The sequence below is a fragment of the Acyrthosiphon pisum genome, chromosome A3, assembly GCF_005508785.2.
Source record: "Acyrthosiphon pisum isolate AL4f chromosome A3, pea_aphid_22Mar2018_4r6ur, whole genome shotgun sequence".
NCBI lineage: Eukaryota > Metazoa > Arthropoda > Insecta > Hemiptera > Aphididae > Acyrthosiphon > Acyrthosiphon pisum.
The window spans coordinates 26,276,795-26,294,267 of record NC_042496.1 but is presented as its reverse complement, the minus strand read 5'-3'; the positions used below and the strand labels follow the sequence as shown (position 1 = coordinate 26,294,267).

At 30.2% G+C, this 17,473-nt stretch overlaps 1 protein-coding gene across 3 annotated transcripts in view; it reads left to right on the top strand.

Moving 5' to 3' along the window:
- LOC100166413 (putative polypeptide N-acetylgalactosaminyltransferase 9) overlaps positions 1-7,353 on the top strand; it is a 121,156-nt gene extending 113,803 nt beyond the window's left edge. For 2 of the 3 annotated variants that reach the window (XM_008185519.1, XM_008185518.1), the window contains exons 8-12: positions 314-499; positions 1,747-1,875; positions 2,928-3,038; positions 5,442-5,570; positions 6,529-7,353. In XM_008185519.1, the coding sequence (XP_008183741.1) occupies positions 314-499; positions 1,747-1,875; positions 2,928-3,038; positions 5,442-5,570; positions 6,529-6,693 (720 nt within the window). In that variant the 3' untranslated portion in view covers positions 6,694-7,353. Of the gene's footprint in view, positions 1-313; positions 500-1,746; positions 1,876-2,927; positions 3,039-3,492; positions 3,589-5,441; positions 5,571-6,528 lie in introns of all 3 variants that reach the window. The other variant, XM_008185520.1, reaches the window with a different exon arrangement.
- The last annotated feature ends 10,120 nt before the right edge of the window (positions 7,354-17,473 follow it).

Sequence of the window (17,473 nt, the reverse complement as noted above, 5' to 3'; positions counted from 1 at the left end):
TTAATTTTCATTTATTTCTATGGGAGGGGTACCATTATCACCATTACCTCACACCCTGATTTCCCTGTATCGATTTGCACCCTCAAATAATACCAGAAGGCAATTGCATCCCCCCTCCAACCACAAATGTCATCTATGGAGTAATTTATTGAAACAGGACTGCGCATATCTGTAATCAAAGTATGCGTACGATTCTTACAATAAATACTTAATTAATTATAATTCATCATATTATTTTATATCAAAATAATATATAACATAAATAAATTATGGTATGTGTTATTCTGTCATGTGTTATATTTCTGTGGTGCAGACATGGATGTGTGGTGGTACTTTGGAGATAGTGCCGTGTTCGCACGTCGGTCATATATTCAGAAAGAGATCGCCGTACAAGTGGCGAACGGGCGTCAACGTTTTGAAGAAGAACTCCATCCGTCTAGCCGAAGTGTGGATGGACGATTACGCCAAGTACTATTACGAACGGATCGGCAACGATCTGGTAAGAAATGTATCAAATTTATCATTGTTTTTGATTTTACCCGTACTCAGCATAATATTGCATACCTCTGCTGCTAAAAATCGTACTTTTTCATCGTCGAAAATTTTTAGTATTTACATACCTATTTTTCTATTTGTTACGGTTACATATATATAATATTTAAATTATATATGAAGTATCTTCCAATTTTATATTCTAATATTTATATGATTGTCTATGTATAGCCATCGGTAATGAGAAAAAAATTAAGCGCCTTAGCTAAAAATATTCATTCAAAAAATTAACCCAAAAGCTTTACATTTAAAAAAAAAAAATTTGTCACAGACACAATTTCTATATTTCCACTAATAATAAACATTATACAAATGTACCTATTCAATGTAGACGTTTGATTGATAATTTTGTATTATTGAGTTAAAAGTGATTAAAATACTCGATTTAACTAACAACAACTACTACACCTATGCCCATTTACTTATATTCAATCATAACGTACAAACATTCAAAGAAAACATACATAAACAGTTTAAGTCATCAAACAAATTTTTTTGTCTATATAAGTTAACAATGTATATAACATAATATAAAAAAGACATAACTTATCAAACGTGTGTAGTATTTTGTATACAGTAGATCTAATTAGTTGATTTCAATGATAACCATTCCTTAACATCGGAACAAAAACTTTTTTTGTGCCTCGATAAAGAAAACATAATTTTCCCAGTAACAATATCAAATTATTCTCTGGTCAAAAAAAGTATTTGCATTCGTTTAATACATCACTGATCCGAAGTAACCTTTAAATATGGCGATAATTACAAAAGAATTATTTTTGTTGTCGACTTAAAGAAATTTGTCCGTGTAATATTTTCCCGCCGCGCGATAAGACTTTAAATAAATCCACGACAATTATTTACTCAACGCTGTTTGAAGCATAAAAATATTAACTGATTGTGCGCTAAACTGTATTCAAGAAGGACAGTATACATAAACATAATATCATTATAATACTCGTACAACAGACCCCTTTCAAAAATTAACACAACAACGACCGCGAAGTTTGATTTCGTCAAAACTACTGGTAATTGAATAACCTTGTTAAAAAAGGCGATCCCGCTAGAATTGCTGCATATTGACATTCAAAATAAATACGTTCAGTTACCTTACAATAACTATACTAACACCAAATGCATATTTCACTGTTTAAATATATTATATAATAAAATACATGGTTTTGGTTGATATAGGGTGATTACGGTGACATAACGTCTCGCAAAGATCTGAGAAGAAAGTTGAAGTGCAAGTCGTTCAAATGGTATTTGGAGAACATATACCCAGAACTTTTCATACCAGGCGATGCCGTGGCGTCTGGAGAGGTAAAAAAAACATACATCGTGTACGAGACTGGGAATATGTACTTAGGTCACAGTCATCATCTCTCACGCGCACAAAAAAGTTTTTAGGGAAATAAGTTTATCTTACATACTTCCTAGACCCCTGTAATATTTTCTTATTTTGTTTGATTGGAAAATACTATTTCGTATGTGTTTCATTTCACTGACCCGCGGAAAACAATTACTGTCTGGTTCTTTTCTAAGTGGATTTCTCTCCATAGATGAAACATTTTCAAACTTTTGTTCCGACCGCATTTATTTTTCATTAACTTTGTGTTTATTTAACGTAATGATATCGGACATACACTTACAAAATTAAATAGGTAATACTATATAATATTTACGAATAATTCAAACCATCGTAATATATTTTGTACACAAAAGTAGGCACAGTAAATAACAATATTTTTATCTTTCAGTAAGTACACTTTTTTCAAACATCGAATTACTTATTTCCGACCATCATATTTTATTTACTGTTTTTATGCTTCACATAACCGTGTTTAATGTTACAAACAAAACACGAAACGAATCCCTACAGACCATATTGAATGTTGTACAAATATTTTGAAACAAATTGATGCAATTAGATTATTTTCCATGGAAATAGTCCCTCTTTAAATAAACATTGAAAATGTTCATAAATTAATTACTTTAACTACTTTCAATAATTACCGATCTAATAGGATATATTGTTGTTTATCATTCATCAGTAAAATAACATTTGTTTGACCAACTGCAACAATTAAATAATATGATTATTTTTTCATACGAAATAAATTCGTAACAAACATGATAGGTACTAATTATTACTATGCGATTATTGATTCGACATGTTTATTTTAAACATTTGTATTGTAAATTCGAAGCGAGTGTTTTTAAAATTGTATATTTACAACAATTTTCTGGATATATAAAACAGCCCGCTGTTATTAACATTATTGATACACGAGTGGTATAATATAATATAATCTATATAAATTGTGTGTAATATTTTAAACGTTGTGTATTTAAATTTGTGCATTGGGAATCAGGTGCGCAATTTAGGATATGGCAACAAAACTTGTCTGGACTCACCTGCCAGAAAGACCGACCTCAACAAACCTGCCGGACTGTATCCCTGTCACAAAATGGGTGGCAATCAGGTGGGATTATTACCTTTCTTTTACGGCACAGAGGCCTGTTTTGCATACAGTATTGTCGAGGTCGAGCCGGTACAATAAAGATCAACACATCCTGTCGTAAAGTTTTCCTGTCTTTTGCGCATCCTGCTTACACTTTCGTTTTGGAATGATGATGATTCATTTTATTTTTAATGGAATAATTAGACTATATAAATAAACGTTGGGTGAATCTTGTGCACTGTGCATGTGTAGTAGAGACTTTTATACTCGCACATTATACCTTAATATAACTAAATATATCATGATGAGTAGGTAATGACTAATGACTATAACCTATAACTATAACCCAACTCGTGTACTTACAACACATAAAGGTTCTCGCCTGATCTGAACGCGAAGTGACGCGTTCTTCCATTTCTAATTTGCTTGTATTCATTATGTTTTGTTTGTTTGTTTTTTTAACCCCGCATTACAGATAAAAAACATTGTGTCGAATATGTGCGTAGACTCGAAAGGCGATGCCAACAAGCCCGTCGATTTGTGGCAGTGCCACCAACAAGGTGGCAATCAGGTAAAAACTAAATCACATACACACGGTATTTTGAAACGTACATACCGATTACATCGATTAACGATTTGTTGTGCGTAGTTCGCATATACAATATAAACTAAAACATTTTCGCATAACATCAGCTATTGGTGCCGGTAATCCGAAAAATAAAGCTTCTAGTTTGAGAGTAAAAAATAAAAACCGTTCACGTAGTGTCGGTGCATTGCATTTTATAATTATAATATTATGCCAATACTATTTTCCACAAGTTTTTTGCATTAAGCTCTCGCGCCATTTCTACATTCAGTATCAAAACGCATTGACCCATTTGCTAGCTTATATAATATATATATATTATATTATATTATATAACACTATATATATATATGTATATGTAGGTACTTCCCACATTTTGAGAACGAGACTTACATTGTTTTTCAGTAATTTGATGCTCATTTAAGAATTTATTAAAAGCTAGATGAAATTAAAATGATTAACATAGTGATTTTATAGGTTTATATCTTAACTTTCTAATTTTAAATTTGAAGAATATCTTTTTCTATGACAACACCTGCATATTATTACCTTTCCCAACTTTTCCATTAATTTTAATACCTACGTTATGTTTATAATATGTTTATAATTGGTGCATATTATGTTCAGTAGACGATTTCAACACATAAAAATATTTTATACAGAACATACTACAACATTATACTCTACTTCAATATTTAAAAAATAGAATAAAATAAACTTTAGAAAAAAATTATAAACCTAGAAAAAAATCACAAAAAAGGTAGTGACCTAATGGTTTATATTAACCTAAAAATATTTTATAAAAAAAAAACATAAATTAACAGAGAAAGTGTTCTTGTTTTAAACAAAACCACAAGCTTGTATGTACTCGCTATCGTCTTGTTCGCGTTTTTTAAACTTGGTGGTGTTATTAAATTTTGCTTTTTTTTTGCTCCATCCGCTTTTACTTCCGAACCGTCGCAAGCACGCCCCTAACACGATCATATCGTATTACGTACTGGCACTATAGTTGTAAGAGCGTTTCAAAAAATCGTTGGGCCTTTAATGAGAGGGGTGGGTGGTTGCGCGCAATCGCTCCATTTAACGATGACACGATGTCACGATGAAAACATACACGTGGATGATAATGTTTTCGCACTATCAATGATCATAATATAATGATTTCAATATTTCGTCGTAGTTTGTATTATCCAGTTCCGTGGATTGGTTTTTTTATGGGACCGTGCGTGCAAAATAATATTTTTTTCGTGGTGACGTAACAACCACCGCGCGTCTCAAAATGATGCAATGATAATAATGAGTACAAAATGTCTGTGCTCACATCAGTGTCATAATTCTCATTAGGTACTAGAAACGGTGGCTTTTTGAATGCATTACGTTGGACAAACTGCACTGCACGAGCGCGCACGCATGCGATTCCACATTGTTGCAATAAAGTCACGGGGTTCTTACAAATTTAATGTTCTACTTAAAATACAAACACTTTAAAAGCTACTATAATATTTGACTAATACACAAACGCATGCACGTTCCTCATATAATACTATCATCTTCCTTCTCTGGTATACTCTATATTAAACTTTATACTAATATACACACTCGAAAATATTATATAAATATTTAATTATATAGTATCGACGTGTGTGTATGTGTATGTTTATTGTTTATATAATATATACGTAAGTATATGTCATTTTATTTGTCCGACAAACATTCTTCCCTGGTTGTTGGTTTTACCGTACTCGGCCGACCTGTTCATTTAAATAATGTTCCCTCCACCCCCAACTCGCAACTTGACTAATTATACTAATTGCATGTTTTATGCTAAATTACTTTAGTACTGGATGCTCAGTAAGATCGGAGAAATCAGGAGAGACGAGTCGTGCTTGGACTACGCTGGTAACGACGTAATCTTATATCCATGCCACGGATCTAAGGGCAACCAGTATTGGAACTACGACCATAAAGTGAGTATTGATGAAACAATTTTCCATGTAAAACGTACAACATAATATGCAGTGGGTTTTTTTTTATATATTTTCGTTTTATATGTAATCGGGTGTGTGTTATATTTATATAAGAAATAAATTGTTTCTTTTGCTATTTTTCATACGTCATATTATGTGTTACGGACTGAAAATCGTTAATATATTCCCTTATTTTCTTGATGAAAACAAAAATTCAATGAAATGTGTGTATAGGTATTTGGTCCCTTAACATATTAATAACTATTTGATTGCATAAAAAAATGAAACGTCAGTAGGAGGTAGTAGGTTGAAAGTAGGTGAATAAACAAATATTTGTAAAAAAAAATAATAATAATAATAAAGGCTGACAATTGATCAAACAGCTATAGTATTATTTTTACCAGTAGTGTTATAGACAACCGTTTGGGGTGTGTATGTATAGTGTATACTACTTCGTTGTATTCGTATCAATATTCGTTTTTGTCCATACAAACATAATTTATTTTTATCTTTGTTGAAAAAAAAGGTATTTGAAGAATAAAGGGTTTGATTTTTTATGCATACAAAAAAATGAAATACAAAGTTATTTTAGAAAACCAGTACATGTTTGACAGTGTTTGAATAACAAAGTTTTAAATGATAATAGTTTTCAATAAAACGGTTTGGATACATTTCTTATTCATCGCTATTATTCGCTAAGGTTCACGATAAACTTATCTAAATATTTAAGTTAGAGATGAGTAACAACATCAAATTAATTTTTCGATACTGAATTTCTCCTATTTGAGGTTAAAATAGAACATAATTTGAAATGTATAAATATTTAATATATCAACTTTTTATCGATTTTATTTTATATTTTGAAATTTCTCAATAATTACAAAATATGTTCAATAATAAAATAAATATACAAATAAAATAAAACAAAAATAATGCATTTTTTTGCGCATTTTTATAGACTAAACAGCTACGGCATGGTAGCAGTAGAAAGTGTCTGACCATCAATAGCTCCAAAGACAAGCTGCTCATGGAAGAATGTGACTTGATGTTGCCCAAACAAATGTGGCAGTTTGAAAACTTTAACGCGACGTTGGCCACTGAGGACAGTCACATGAGGCATTAAAGACTTCAACGAAAAAATTATAATAGAATTACTTCCTATATTATTATTATTATTATTTTGTTTTATATTATTTTTTTTTCGTTTTGATCAAAATTTTTCCCATTACAAAACTTCCACGCTCCGTCGATGGTCGTTTTGTTTTTACGATTATTATTAACATGTATACCTTTGTTCGAACAAAACGAAACGTTGTCGCGCTCAAACAAATCCAGCGACTTGTACATAACGCGTTCTTTTTTATGTAAACTATATATTGTCATTTGAATAATTATTATCTCTATGTATTATATACTATATTATGATTGTACTTAAACAGTATTGCGGCTATACGACGAACAAAACATTCCATCGTGACATTTCCAATTTTTTTTTTTAATTTTGTCCAAATTATTTTTTGTTTATAAGAAATTCGTGTTGATTATTATTATTTTCAGTGTACATAAATTATGTCTATGTAACGTACGTGTTATATTATGGTGTAATTATTATTTTATATATAATATTATAAGCTCTATTCGCGAGTACACCTTCTCCGGAACGCGAACAAAGATTATACGAACGATTATTATACTATTATGTATTACTATTTGAACATATATATAATTATTCCTTTTAATTGTTATTTATATTTAATAAAAATTGATAAAATATAATTGAACATCTCCGTTGCGTTTTAACTAGCTGTTATTGTAGCGTTTCTTGTCGGGGACCCGTTTTTACGTGATTTCAATGATTATTTTTTGCTGTATGTATACGACGTGCGTCTCATAAATCTTAACATTATATTGTTATTGTTTTGTACTTTCGTAATTACGTAATAATATTAATTATATATATTACAAAATAACGTGAAATTGTATCAAAAAGAAGACGCGTTTTATTACAAAATAATGCTTATCATTTATTACTATACTTATAGCTATTTAATATTTCCATTACGTATATTATCATATTATTGACTGCGAATTAATATGACGTCTCGCCGCCGTCGGCGTTCGCACACGCGGACAAGTAATGCGTTTTCTGTTGGATCGTCGGAGTGGAACAAATCGCACAAAAAAACCAAAAACAGTTAAACACAAAGCCAACATTGACGTTATGACGAATTATTTTTTTTTTTTTTTTTTTCATCCACCGAAAATAGAAATCCGAACACGGGTGCGAGGGACGGGTAACAAATCCAATATTTTTTTGTCCACCGGTGCCCCACGTGTAGAACCCTTTTAATCTGTACCGCGCGCACAATAACGGAGTGCGTTTTATTGTCATCGCTCGGAATATAATATATAAAGTGTCGTACAGACACACACGCAATCGTATAATTAAATTATTCAATTATCCGTGGTTATCCGAGGCCCTCCATGAGCTCAAAATTATTAATCGCAACGATTCGTCGTCGGGTCTCCGTGTACCTGAAATAAAAATATATAGCCTCGTTTCCATCAACTGTTATATTATAATATTATTATTTTTGCAACAAACTATCGTCGTTTCGCGCGTTCTTAATACATATATACATAATATATTGCATCGAACCCAATATTTATTATTGTCATTGCCTATTTGTAATTACTGTGTTATAGTTGGTACCTACTTACCTAATCCCAAAATACACAGGTAAATAATAATATATGAAAATATGCCATCGTAAAAATCTGAAATATCAGTTGTGATATACAATAAATAATAATATGTTATGTAAATATTAAATTACTTTGGTCATAAATCATAATAACTTATGACTGGTGCAGTCGTGTTACACGATGCGTTATTATTTTCGGTGACCGGGCGATGTAGTAGGAAAAAATATATTAAAATATAATTGACAATTATAATATTATTTTATTCACTGTGTAGGTATAAACATCAATAAAATATATTTTTTTTTTAATTGAAATTACTATATGCCCATGTATATAGACTAAAATGCATTATTGCACAGTTAGGTTTATGATTGTTTGACCGCTTGAACGACTCGATTTCATAACCATGAACGACAATATAATTATTATCGTAAAATATGTGCTGTTGGTGTTCCCGCACCGATCACCGCATGGATGAAATAAGGGTATACTTAAATTGGATGATAAAATAATCTTGAAAAGGAGCACATTTTGAGTAATTTGGTCATATTTGTTTGTTTGTGTATGTGGGAGGGGGGGGGGTGAAACATTTACGCTCCCACCGAAAAAAAAAAATTTTGGTTAATATCATAAATACCTCAGTACATTAATAATTGTAATCTGTATAATATAAGTAGATACATACATAAAATACAATTGCATTAAAAAAAAAATTATATAATAACATACTTTTAATAAAGTTATGTAGATTCGTAGAATATTCTACGTAGGCGTAAAATACTCAAAAAAAACTTCAAAAAGTTATAACTTTGAAACTAGTTCGACCGATAAACCCTGATTATTGTTATCGTTCTTATAAGAACTCGGTTATAACTCGGTGAAATACTTTTTAAAAAATACCTTTTAAAATACTTTTTAAAAACTTTAAAAAATTTGCTGAAGAGCTAAACTGCATTGTTATGGCGTATTTTATTATTTCAATATATTTATGCGAGCTAAAAGATTGATCCTTAACGCTCGATCTAGATCGCTAAAAACAAAAAATAAATTTACTAGCTTAAAAACAAAACTACTTGTATATAAAACTCTCCTAAAGCCAATACGGACATACGGGTTACAACTCTAGGGATCGGCCAAAATATCAAATACAAACAAAATTCAAGTCTTTCAGAACATTACCCTTAGAAAAATCACTAACGCTCCTTTCTACGTCTCTAATTTAACTCTCCACCAAGATCTAGGTATTCTACCTGTTGTAACTGAAGTGAAACTATTTACAAATGTTATCGACAAACTTGAAAATCACCCTAACTCACTAATAAAAGAGCTACATACCTTCTCACTCCCTGGAAATCCACAACGTAGACTTAAAAGGAAATGGTGTCGTGACCATTTAAATTAAATATTCCTTAATTACCCTAAATATAACGTCAAGTAAGTAAGTGTCACTAATGGGTGGCTTCTTCTTCAAACAATCCATGTTTTTTTAAACTCTTATCTTATACGCTTATTGTGCAAAATGTATAGATTGTGTATGTGCATTTGTAAAATTAAAAAAAAAAAAAAAAATATATTTATGCAATATAGTGATAACCTATTCGGAATAGGCTATTCCTAGTGTTTATTACAAAGTAATATTATCTTGGTTATGTACAGCTTGAATTAGGGAGTTGAGTTTTTTGTATTATTTTTATAAAATATATTATAGTACCAAATAACTATAAATTATAATATTTATAGTTAAATAAGTAAAAACTTAAATATGATTCGCCAGTTTAAAAAAAAAAAGCCATGGGGGAATACGACACCCAAACCCCCTCTCACCGCCGTAATTACGCCACTGTAATCATGTTGACTGCTTGGCGTATTAACCAGTGATACAGAACAGGATATGAGATAAAATAAATGAAAAACGTAACTTATACTTCCATTTAACTATTATGTAAACATTATTATAAGTGCGATTAATATTTACTATTTAGTATTAATATATTATAATCAAACATGATATTACCAATACAATGTGATTATTGTTTGTTATAACTTATACAACACAGTGATAATATTGATTCTGATATTTTCTATAATATGTGAAGAGGAGAAACATTATAATGGCGTAAAGAATTTAATAAGTTACAAAGTGGCGTAATGTTACCGCCCGACTGAATTTGCACATTTGAAATTCTGCAGTGGGTATTACTGCTTGCTTGCATGGATGAGTTATATAGCATATGCTGGCCGGAACTTCTAATCAATTTATTATAATATCTCTATTGCCTAATTTTATTATTGAATTTAATGAGAATTTAATGTCTTACTGAAGTGCTGAATATAAACGATAACATATTGTTCTTATGCATATGCTATAATGTCTAATTTCGGCCGGTATCATCATTAATTATAATGAGCCATAAATCAATTAATAAGTTAGACCTTCCTACTAATTTACTCATTTACGAAACTAATTATATAGGCTTGTGATAATCTGGAGTTATCAGGTTGGTAATTTTTATAATTTCAAGGTGCTCCCCAAAGAAGGCTGCCTAAAATATTGCGTATAACAACAAAAGTTGAAAAGCCACTGCCAATAAAAATAAACTGTAAATAAAAAACAATTAGTAAAAATGTATAACTATATGAAATACCAATTTAATATATTATGATTCATAATACATGATTACATTATATTAATATTTGTATATTATTTATTGTTAATAAATTGAATCGACTACAATCCATAAAAATCGTTTTAAAATGTGTTATAAGTATAACGTAGACTATCATGGTTATTAATGTCTATATATGTCTTCCCTATATTATTAGTTTGTAGACTTGTAGTATGATAAAAAGTTTAAAAAAAAAAAATAAATTAGTACAAAGAAAAAAAGAAATTTTTCGTAATCATCTTTTCTTTTTCTAATAATATTTTCAACATTCTACGAACTTATAATTATATAAATGGTACCTAATTAACAAAAATATTTCTTTGGATTATATGAAAATTCAAAATTAATCTAATTGAGGATATTTAAAATAATTATAAGTTAATTTTAAGTTTACGTAGAAGAAAATTAGTTAATAAGTTTAAAGAAAACATCAAACTAACTAGTAAGCACTTTTATTTTATGTTTCGTTCTTCATATTCAAATGACAATTTATAACTAATATAATATGACAGAGTATCTAAATTATTTTGCTTTTGAACATTAAAATATAATAAATACAAATTCCTTTGAGATAAATACACAACCGTTGTACCCCTTCAATTATGCGATAACAAATATTTTTCCAAACTCATTTTTCAAAAGTATTGATTAGGAAAACAAATACCGACACAGACAGCCGCAGTATGACACTTCCTGTATAACATAATATCATGACCAAATAAATATAGATATCATCATATTATTATAAAACATTAAAACCTATAACTTTTTCAGTCAGCGCCTCTCCTCAGGCCTATATCTTACCTATAGGTTATTAGTTATCCACTTTTGATTGGTCGATTTTTCCATATGTTATGTATGAATGTACGTAATGACAACCAATAGCTAGTGGAGAAGTATGGTATAGGCGAAGTGAAGAAATATTCGAGCGGGGTGGTGTGCGATCAAACAATTTGTGATCATACATATATATATTTTGTCATGTACTCAAGTACCTAACTATAGTAATATACCTAATGTCTGTATAATGCATTATGTGCGAAGTTCCTTCTAGTGGAAACAATTTTAACCACCTATTTGGGGTTCGAGCTATTGTATCAGAGCCGTGTCAACTGTCAAGCAATTCAGCGCCCCGGGGCAAAAATGGTTTACGGGGTCACGGGTAGCATATTATGCGCAAATAAAGGCGCCCCTTACTTTTACAAAACTACAGCAGCCGGGGGCAATTGCCCCCTTTGCCCCATCCCGTAACACGGCTCTGTGTTGTGTATATATTATGCAGTTTTTTAATTAATTTGATACCTACTCAGTAACCCTACTTTAAGTGCGAATATTTTAGAATTGTTTTTTAATATGTAATATTATACTATTAAGCTACCAATGGCCTTTTCGTTTTTACCAATTACCATGGTACATTAAAATATGTCATAAATATATTACATTTAAAAAAACTGCATTAAAATATTCACACGGCATCATAAACTGGGCCACAAGCCGGGCTACTGACTTAACAATAATTAATTAACATATTATACTGCGTATCAATTATATTATGTCACGTGCGTATAATATAAGCATACCGCTACAACGGATGCCAGTATATCAATACCAAACAGTGCAGTGAGTTGTCATGAATCGCAATGGTTATACCTGACAGTGGGCTCTTAAAGTCTTAACCAGGCGTCTTCTTCGGCATTACCACTGAGTACAGACATTATAGAATCCTGTAGAACTGGCTTCCGCCTAATCCATATTATAATAATATATGAGAATACGCGGGAGACGAATATAATATATTATATTATTATTCTGACGTCATCGACCACCTGTTAATATTTCGACGTGCGGTTGATACGATAATCAATCAACAGCTATGCGTTATAGGTTCGAGTATATAATATTATTATAATATAATATAGTTTCTTATTTATAAGTACCTACTCTTGGTATATAGCGTCGAGTACGATATTATTTCATTTTAGTTCAGGCGTATCGTGGATTTAGATGGATTGCACTTCCGACGAATTATTACATGCGTGTGTGCTGTATATATATAAATATATATATATATATATATATATATATATATATAGGTAATGCGTATAATATTTATTGAACGCACACTGCGCGTTCGACGTTTAAAACGACTGCTGTTATCGTTTTTTTTTTTTCCCGGAAACAGACGATGTGGAATTAATATCGTATTTATTTGGACGCTTTAAAAAACAACGACGATGGGGCGTCGGCAACGTTTGACAAGCCGATATCGGTATCGCACGTAACAACTAACAAATTCAACAATGATGGAGTGGCGCGATTGCTATACTGCTGCGCTGACGCATAATAATAATATTATGTCTTGTATTATTATTTTGCTAGCAGTAAGTCCGTTTTTGTCAATACATAGTGTAGCCTAGGGCAAGATGTTTTTATTTATGCACTGTGGTTGAGTAGGTATAACTACTATAAGGCTTTGGTTACGTTAAATTTTTGAATATACCTACGCGCTAGCTGTGGGTTCTACTGCAGTTGACGCGGTTCCATGATTATAATTTTAAATAGTACAGTATAAATTATATTATAAGAGAATATCAAATCTGGATTGGTCATAGAAAGTTATAAACTATATTTCTATAAGCTACCTATGGCTTGTAGTTTTAATGATAATGCGTGAAATAAACTACTATAAAGTATATAAATAACTATAAAGTTATATTCAATAATACATTTTGTTTCAAAGTATTAAGATATTCTATGAATTGTGTAATATTTTGAATTAGGTACATATAACTATATTATATTGATCTGAGAGAATGGCTTCAGTTGGGCATCATAACAGTCCTATTACAGAGGATTATGCAAACCGTAACCGCCCTGCAATGAGTTCGTAAACAATAACGGAAAGGAAGGTGCTTTTTCAACTTTTCCATTCACAATACCTCCAGAACCACCATTGGCGATTATTGAACAAAATACATTTTTAAAAAATTACACAGATGATCCAAGCTTGATTTTTAAATACCAAAGTCAAACTACCTGGGTGACCTTGATTAAATAAAACAAAAATAAAGCAAAAAATACAACAACAAATTTTTAACTTTCAGAGGTATCATAAGGAGAGGGAGTGTATTTTCAAAATATATCTGTGTGATATATAATGAGGGATTAGTAGTATTATTTAAAATTCTGTTGCCGGAAAACATGCGTCTAGTTCATAATAATGTAGCAACCATGCACATGAACAATAATTAATACCTATAATTTATTAGAATTACATTAAAAAAATACGGCCTTTGTCCTATCTCCTCAAAAAGGGATATTGTAAATTATAGGTGATCAAATATAAATATAGGCTTTATCCGTTCACCAATATTATTTATAATACAAAAATCACCAAGACGTATTCCGCATAATATATAATATTCATATAATAATCAATATTATATGGTTTATTTTCAAATTGGACCTGTATAAGATCCTCATAAAATAAAAAAAATTAACAAAATTAATTCATCTGTTATAAACTATAATAGTTATCACTTATTAATTATTACGAAACATTATATCATATATATATATATATATATATATGATGTAGTCCAGAAGTGCAGGCAAAACTTTGCAGGTCAAGTGCCAACATTTTTAATCGAGGTGTTCAAAATTGCTTGCATGCCAAGAAATATATATTTATACATACCAGTTTATTAAAAAAAAATAACAAATTAAAATTAAAATTTTAACAAACATAACAACTAAAAATATTTTATATCATTTTTAACAACTTATTTAAATAACAAAATGAAGGCCATCAAATGCTATGATATTTATTCATCTTTTATTATTTCCATGTATTTCTTCTAACAATACCAACAACTTTTCAATTTAAATTTAATAAACGGGATTGTTTATAAAGTTATCAATTTTTTTTTCAATTGGATTAAAATCAAAATTGTGGAGGTAAAGATTTAATTTACAAAGCTTCGTCTTACTATTGCCGAATTTATGTAATTTTATTTTTATTTTTATAAACGGATATATTTGTCATGGGAAATAAATGACACGACATTTTTCGTTGTTTCACATAGTGAATTGACAGATGCTAGTATAATGATCAAAATAAAGGTTTTTACGTTCGTACATCAAGACAAAAGCACAGCGACGGTGCGAAAAGACATTGAGTTATAGTGTGGTGACTGCAGGCGATCATTCTTTTCCTGCCAAGATTGTGTGAATTTTTTCCGCCATTATCATTTATAAATCATAAACAACTTGGTCTGAAATAAAATCAAGACTTAAAACTTTAATTGCATTTTAATTATAATTTAAAAAGTTCAGATTTATATTATGTACATTGTACAATGTAATTTCAGTAGTAAACAGTCGCGCATATAGTCAGATATAACTTTTATGCAGATATGATAAAATCAATAATATAGATTATTCTTTGCCATTTCCTTCTCTTTTGAAAAGAAAAAATACTGTTCGTATGTGTTCCTTGATGTTCCACATCAAGACTGACAGGGTTTGGCATAATGGGCTAATAAGGCTGATCAAGTTAATGATTTGTTTTTAACTCAGTTAAGTTAAGTTAATATACACCAATAACAAAAAGTTAAAAGTTAAAAGTTAATAAATCTAAATTAAATGACGCGTGCTCTATATCTACTTATCCAGAGTTTAAAATTAAATAATAAAATTAAACGAGTGTAATGCAATTATAATTATTGTAGACTGTAGTGTTCAGTGCCGCAATTAGCGGGGGTACTGGGGGTGCACCGCAACCCCAAAAAGATCCCAATATCATATTTAGGGGCCCTTTTCAGACATAAAGAATTTCAAATTTTAAACTAATATTAGGTAACGGTTGTAGGACACTTTGTACGGTCACATGAGAAAAATTAAAACCGCGGACGGGTTGTACTATGTTAGGTAGTAACAATTAGGGATCAAAATATTTCAAACAAAAAAGACTTTCGGATGAAAATCCGGTTTTATTCTCGTTTTTTCTTTAAAAATTGGGAACATTTGATTTCATTTAAAATTTCCGGAAAAATGGTTTTAATACGACATTCAGTGAATTTTTTATGTATCTTCATGGTTATTCGTTTTTTAATTGCAACAAAATAAGAAAAATGTTAAATAGACAAACTTATGAGAAATTTTGAATTACTTTTTCAAATCTTAGATTTAAGAAGAAAAATGCTTATGAATTTCTAGCTCGACATAATTTAAATATTTACGTGAATTTTACATATTATTTTGTCAATATTTGACTATATTTATAGTATTTATCAATTAGTTGTGAACGACGAACGTTTTCGTTGATAATTGATGACCTTGGCATTCGTATATTTTGTATAGACGGCGTTTTATATCATTATTATCACATATTATTATAGGTACCTACCTACCTATTTTGTTTTCGTTAACACCATAGGCATAATAATTCTATTGACGAGATAATTATCAGTAGACAGTGTTTTTATTTTATTTACTTTTCTATTTTTAGTTAGGGGTTTTACATTTTGTGAGGGAATTGATCAGCGCGCGGCGGTCGCGATAAACATAAACCGGTATCATGTATATCGGTGGTATAGATAATAAAATAATAGATAGGTTCGTCGCCTGTTAGTATCTTAATTTCACCATTAGCCAAAGTTTTAATTTGTTGCTCATGTCCTTCGGCTTCTTCGAGTTTTAAAATAATCATTTATTTTTTTAAATCATTTACAGCACATACTGTTATTGGAGGGGGTTTTAAGACTAGTTCTCACTACTTCTTTTGTCACTTAAATTATTTTTTTAGATGAGCTTAACATTTCTTTAGAGCTCCCAGCGTTCATTTCAGAAATCTGAAGTTGTAATTTCTCATTGTTTAATCAATATTATATTTTGCGACAGACTTGTACTGACGTCCATATTTTCATACATTGTGCAATTCGGCCAGTTTGAGTGTGACCCACTTAAAATATATTTGTTTATAAAAACTTACCACCAGTCCGACAGGCCGTGGGTTGCATTGTAAACATTAACAAAAAAAATTATAATAACTATTATTATAATTATAAGCACTATTTCGCGAACTGCGAAAGTGAAGTATACGTGTTGCTTGTTCGGTTTGAAAAATGCAACTCACTGTTTATAATTGAACATAAATGTATGATTTAAATTAAAAATTGATGGAAATGTTCAAATTAAACATTTTGAGTATGTGGTGCCAGGATGGGTATTATTGTATTGGGACGTTTCCATTATTGTTTATACATTAAATATGGTATCAATTTAATCATTTGTACATTTTAGATTCTGAGTGGAACGATGAATGTATTGATTTTACAATGATGTGTGTTTTTTTTTTTTTTTAATTTTTTTTTTGTGTCTGTCATCACCATTTTAGGACAGTAAAAGTGCTTGGATTTTTCTTCAACAGTACCTTTTCTGATAGGAAAGTGAATCTAGTTGGTACCTTGGGGGGTCAAAAGTAAATTTTTTCCAATAGTTTTCAAAAGCGCCGTGAAAAACAAAAGAAAA